This window comes from Lynx rufus, unplaced genomic scaffold (assembly GCF_022079265.1).
Source record: "Lynx rufus isolate CCGP_SWC_20201006 ecotype Redwood Valley unplaced genomic scaffold, mLynRuf1.p SCAF_4, whole genome shotgun sequence".
Classification (NCBI taxonomy): domain Eukaryota; kingdom Metazoa; phylum Chordata; class Mammalia; order Carnivora; family Felidae; genus Lynx; species Lynx rufus.
This window is the reverse complement of record NW_025814856.1, coordinates 19,631,704-19,637,703: the sequence shown is the minus strand read 5'-3', so window position 1 is coordinate 19,637,703 and position 6,000 is coordinate 19,631,704. Positions and strand designations below refer to the sequence as shown.

The window sequence follows — 6,000 nt, the reverse complement described above, 5'->3', positions numbered from 1 at the left end:
ACCCCACACCACAAACTCAGATGACCAAGTAGATGGCCAGATCTGGATGGTGCTTGGTGGAGGAAGCCAGCCCAAGAGCATCTTTAGAAATGTGATGGTACTGAACACAGGCAGCTACTGAAGTCATCGTTCCAGAAAACCATACTAAACATACCCTCAGTCCTGCTCGGACCCAGCCCTGATATAAGCCCCTCCCTTGCACACCAGATTCAACCCCCTGTGCTCTGCCAAGAGGCTGTTCGGCCTCCAGCTCCCCAGGTGGGACTTCCACTCCAAGTCACCTCGGGGTGAGGCATGGGACCCAGTCTTCTCCCGGGCTTGCCTCCAGTCCTGCACGAGCCCCCATGCCTCAGCCCGTGTCCTGCCTGGCACCTCCGGCACTGGCGGCCAAGGGGCAGATGTGAAGATAGCAGACAACTCTTGTGAACTGGAAAGCATAAACTGCTGGGATCTTCGTTAGGGCTGAAATCCCATTTCAGATTCACTTTAATTCTCCAGGGACAGCTAGAAATGTTCTTCCTTTAATAAAAAATTCCCAAACACACTTTGAAGTCCTAGAGTAAACCAGCAACAGAACAAAGTGAACCCCCCAGGGGGCGCTGTAGAGCCAGCATCGGCAGGAGAGCTCCAGGCTTCACACCTGACATTGTCAGGAGCCTGCCTAAAAAATAAATTACAAAAAGGCTGCAGGGAAGACGCAAGTGGAATGCTTTCCCCACAGGTGCAGCGGGGGGCGGGCAGACTACAAATCAGTCCGTGAACCGGCTGCCTTGGGGGCATATTTAGGCATCAGTTCATTAATCTTCCGGATGTAGTCAGACTTCTCCGCACAGCCTTTGCACGTCTCCCCCCAGTCGTCCAGGATCTTCTTGAGTTCTTTAACCCGGAGCTTCTTCAGGTCCACTGTGCTCAGGTCAATCTGCTTGTCTGGAGGAGAGAGTAGGGAGAGCTTGTGGGAGTGGCCACGGACCCTCATAGTCCTGGGATGGGTCACCCCAGCACAGCCTCCCATCCGTTAAAACAAGCAGTCCTACTGGTCTGAGAGGGACAGACGTTTCCAGACACCTGCAGGTGTGTGTCTGTGCCCACTGCCCTGAACTGGGGGAACTGGCCTGGGCCCTTTCACCAGAAGGCTGGTCTCACGCTGGCAGCATCCACCCAGACATGCAGTATTGCCAAGGACAGGGATGGGGGCTACATGGTTCTTACAGGAGGAACCTTACAGGAGAAATGTGGTTCCCACTCCAAGTGCCTTGAAAAATAGTCACAGTAGAGGTCAAGTCATTGTAGAATGACAGCTCCACGGTGACAGAGCAGGGAGACCCCCTAGCTCCAATTTCCCAACACAGGCCCTGGTCAAGAGCTTACTCTCCCCACAACCACTTGTGACCACAGAGAGACCTTGAGCCAACAGCCTGTCAGGTCACGGTCAGGAGACTGGGCATCCTTGACACAAGTGGACAAACACAGGCCCTTGGACACTCAAGTCACAGTAAAATATGCTGGTGCTGCTTAAACTTTACAGATGAGGACAACTATTCCTGGTCCTGTTTCTGAGGCCTGCTTTTCCCCACCAGTAATGTCGGCAAGAGAGATGCTGCAGCAGCTGGAACTCCTGGCCTGCCTGTCTGCACACAGCATTTCTCTTCAAAATGAGGAAGATTGCTGGGCCTTCAGAGCTTATGGCCAGGAAAGGTCAGGCCACATTCCTTCTCTGCTCAAAATCCCATGTTCCCAACTTGACTCAGATTAAAGATCTGAAGCCAAATCTTCACCAATCTGCAAGGCCCTCTGTGCCCTGTCTACCCGCCATGCCTCTGGCTGCCTCTGCACTGCCTGTTTGCTCAGCCTGGAATGTTCTTCCCTTAGCTGTTCCCCTTGGCTAATCCACCGCCTGCCTCCAAAGTATGTTGAATGTCACCTCCTCAGTGAGCCCTATTCAGACCTCCACCCATGAGGCCAGATCCACCCTGCCCCTCACTTAGCACAGTCTACCCGGCTATAAAACTCACGAGGCTCTCGTTTCTCACCTGCCTCTCCCAGCTACAAAGTTGACTCCTAATGCCTGAGCTCAGAGGGTCCGTGTTTGTTAAATAAGGTTTAGCCACACTCACCATACTTTAGCTCACAGATCTGGCTGTCCTTCTTTTTGAGCTTCTCACAGACCTTCTCCACAGGGATGTGGTGGGCCAGGGGCTTTGACACCTCATTGATGATCTTAGTGGCAGCGTCATCTGTGGCCCCAATGTAGTAGCACTGCAGCAAGAAAGGACAATGACCTTCAGGAGGTTTCCCTTGAAAGCCTTCTCCTCCACAACACACTGATATCTCAAAACATCTCTTTGCCAGGACCCCCTTTCCCCACGCCCTCTCTGTACCAGCGGTCAGATTCAGTCAGCGTAAACCCTGGGCTCTTAATACATGCTCAGTCCCAGAGCTGACAACCTCCAAATAAGTTTAAGAGTCGCCAGGATTCAGACCTTTAAAAAAAAAGACACACAGGGGCGCCTGGGTGGCTCAGTCGGTTAAGCGTCTGACTTTGGCTCAGGTCAAGGTCTCACAGTTCGTGAGTTCGAGCCGCGCATCTGGCTCTGTGCTGACAGCTTAGAGCCTGGGGCCTGCTTCCAATTCTGTGTCTCCCTCTCTCTCTGCTCCTCCCCCGTTCATGCTCTCTCTCTCCTTCAAAAATAAATAAAAACATTTAAAAAATTAAAAAATAAATAAAAATAAAAAAAGACAAACCAGCGATTGCCAGGGAAATTAAAGCTACAAAAATCATCATTTCATTAGGGCTCTTGTCCCAATTCAGCTCTGGCGTACCCTGTGCCCACTTTGTTATCTTGTGTCCTTGCACGTGGCCTCTGAACACTCACATGGTTGTTCCCTCTTCCTGGGATGCTCTTCCCTCCTGCCTTGCAATGACAACTCTTCCTCAGAGAGATTCTTGACTATTTTGCCTAAATCAGCATCTCCCCTCTCTGCCAGAGCACCGTGGTCTATTTTCTGCTGGACACTCATCCCACTGCTGTCATTTGTTTGCCTGTCATTTCTCCCCACTGATACTCCCAGTGCCCAGCACCCAGTACGTGCTCATTCAATACTAACAGGGTAACAAAACCTCACAACTGCAGAATTCATGAAAACAATGGAGACTGGAGTCCCACACTAGCATACTAACAGAACAGTTAACCTCCTGAACAGGCAAGTGGGCAGGGCCAGCCAGGGAGGGTAACCAGCTACTCACCAACCGATTCTCTTTGCCTCTTGCTTCCCGGCAGAATTTTATAAGCTCTTTTTCAACAGAGGATGGTGAGAATGTGACATCTCGATCTTTGAGGTCCTGATAAAATCTTCCCAGATAAGAGATACAGACTGGAAAAGAGAGGGAAGGGAGATGCTCAGCAATCACCAAGGTGCACCCCAATCCACCAGGAGGGAACTCCGTCATCAATTTAAATAGCAGACAAGGTGAGAGATGAGTTTTTCCATCACCGGGTTTTCTCAGGTGCCCACGGGTGGGCAGAACCCACCTCCGGGTTGCTGGGGTCCCTTGGTACACCTAGGGCACATGGGGAACGAGCATCACCCAGTGACCCACACATGGCTCCTCCCTGCTCCTTCCATAAAGTTTAAGCCGAGATTGAACACGTGTCCTTGGGATGGACTCACTGTGACCTCAGAAGAGGCCAAACCGGAGGGCGAAGACAAAAACAATCCAAATGCTTCTCATTTCCAAATACAACATCGAACCCGAGGTGCGGCTTCGCAGGCCCACCGGCCCCAGAATGGTGCCCATGGCCGGCCCTGGGGATTCCCGACCTGGGCCAGGGAGAGCCTCTGCCCCGTGATGGGAAAGGAAAGAAACTCCGGCGTTATCTCAATTTCAAGCCAAGTTTTCTGCACGATCTAGTCCCAACTTTTTCTTGTTGGACCAGTTTCCTAGGCCCAGGAACTGTTTTCTAGGCCGGCGTCCGCCCCTCTTCGGGCGGACCCCGCTGGGACGGCCGCCGCCCCCGCCCGTTCCAGCCCCGGCCTCTCGGCCGTTCGGTGGTCTGGGTGGGTTCAGAGCCGCCGCCAGGCCGGCCTCGGTGCGCGGACCCCGGCCCCGCCGCACCTTCGCAGTCGCCTGGCCGCAGAGCCCGGCCGCCCGGCAACACGCTCAGAGCCAGCGCCACCGCCAGCCCCTGCGTGGCCCACATCCTCCTCCTCCTCCGCCGCCGCCGCCGCCGCCGCCGCCGCCGCTGCCGGACTGAACCGCGCCCGCCGTGAGGAGCTGCCTCCGGGTCCCGGCCGCGCGCCGTAGTTCCCCATTGGCGGGCGGACCCCGCGCCCTCCCACACGCCGCGCTCTCATTGGTCCACGCGCCCGGGAGCCCAGACGGGCCGCTCCACGCTGCCCTTTCTTATTGGCTGGTAGCTTCGCCCGCCCTTGGCCCTAGACAGTTGTCGGCCGCTGATTGAACCAGGGGGGCCGGCAGGAAGCGGCCGCGAAGGCGGCGGAAGGGGTCCGGGCCGCCATCTTGAGTAGGGGCAGCAGCTGTGACAGAGGCGGGGCGCCGCGGACTGGCGCAGAGGACTGGTGTGGGGTTCGGCTTCAGCTTTGCGCCAGACTTGTCCCGAGTAGTTCCTGCTCTGGGACCCACGTCTGCCCGAAAAACCCCTCCCCGCCCCGGGGCCCCAAGGGCAGGCAGGGAGAGCAGACCGCTGCAGGCCAGGTTTCGGGGAGGTTCTTTTCTTTTTTTCAAACGATACCGTGGGCGGAGGATCCAGGCTTCGGGAACGTCTGCGGAAGCTCTTGCGCCCGCGAGGCTTGCCGACCGGGTCTGAATGTCCGCATCAGGCCGGAACCCGTCCTGTAGGAGCTAACTGGACGCCGGCCGGGGTGGACAGAAGCTGGGCTGGAGGATTTCTCATTGGAAGGGCCCTCTCCGAGCGGCCGTCCTAGGCCTCGGGGAGCGCCTGGCCTCCTTAGGTGCTGTGGCTGTACGATCCGAGCCGGCCCGCCTCAGCGTGGAGCTAAAGGACTGGCCCGCCGCCTCCGGCTTTCCCACCGAGCCTCAGGATCCCTGGCTGCCGGGGGCGCCTCCTGGGTGGGGGCCCGCGAGTCAGCCGACGAGCACTTGAGGGGGTTTCCTCTTTGGCTGCCCTCCCTTCCAAGTGCAGGGCTTGGCTGGCTGTCTGAAGGCAGGGCGTGGAAAAGGCTGGCTCCGTGCTCCGTGCAGAGAGGTTTCTATGGGGTTAAAGGGCTTGGAGCCCAGCGACAAGGGATGGAGAGGGGCACTTGGGCTGCTCCCATTCAGTGAATTCAGTGGGTCAGTATCAGGTATTCATCTTTAATTCACATCACAGCAGTCAAAGGAGTGGGGAAAGGGGGAGAATCAAGTGGCAGATATTTACATCTAAAATTCACATTACTTGTTGGATTTAGAACATGCTACCACAATATATACAGTAAAATACCTTTTGGGACACTAGTACAAATTGTTTTTCCTCTTAACTTTGCTTTCTGGTACAGGTATAGGATAATTTTTAAACCACTTTTTTAAACATAAATACACAAAAAAAAAATGGTTAGAAGTTTTCTTATTTTAAATAAGCACAGAATGCCAGAGGTTAAAAACACATTTATAGGGCTGAATACCAATTGGACATCACACTCTATACATTTTTTGCTCAAATTCCTGTACAAATACACAGCATTCAAATAGGTATTTACAAATAAGCTTGAAAGAATGAAAATCAGTATTTCACAATCTTTTCAGAGGATTCTCATTTCTGGCCTCCCACTTCCCCTCAGACTGGCCGTTCTCCAACAAAAGGGATTTGGATTATGTCCTTTCATCCAGTTAGGGAAAATGGAAAGGGAAGACAAACCTAGCTTACCTTACATAAAAAAGCAAGGCCAAACGAACCCACAACCCACACTGCCCTCCCTACCCTCCTGTGCTACAAGGTGGAGAAGGTCGATGTTCTTATGTGATGACTGCCTTGTCCAGGGATT

General features: G+C 54.2%; 1 protein-coding gene across 1 annotated transcript; it reads right to left on the bottom strand.

Moving 5' to 3' along the window:
* Nucleotides 1-493: 493 nt before the first annotated feature.
* On the bottom strand, nucleotides 494-4,220 carry MANF (mesencephalic astrocyte derived neurotrophic factor). Its single transcript, XM_047097656.1, has 4 exons — nucleotides 4,115-4,220; nucleotides 3,245-3,372; nucleotides 2,115-2,256; nucleotides 494-927 (listed from the first exon to the last, which is right to left on the bottom strand). The coding sequence occupies exons 1-4, from the start codon at nucleotides 4,197-4,199 to the stop codon at nucleotides 743-745; spliced, it is 540 nt and encodes a 179-aa protein (XP_046953612.1). The 5' UTR covers nucleotides 4,200-4,220; the 3' UTR covers nucleotides 494-742.
* Between the last annotated feature and the right edge of the window lie 1,780 nt (nucleotides 4,221-6,000).

Excerpts from the sequence above, each read along its gene's own strand:
- MANF (XM_047097656.1), bottom strand. The coding sequence starts at position 4,199 with ATGTGGGCCACGCAGGGGCTGGCGGTGGCGCTGGCTCTGAGCGTGTTG. Across the intron at positions 3,373-4,114 it reads GCGGCCAGGCGACTGCGAAG|TCTGTATCTCTTATCTGGGA; the intron begins GTGCGGCGGGGC and ends TCTCTTTTCCAG. Across the intron at positions 928-2,114 it reads GATCTGTGAGCTAAAGTATG|ACAAGCAGATTGACCTGAGC; the intron begins GTGAGTGTGGCT and ends TCTCTCCTCCAG.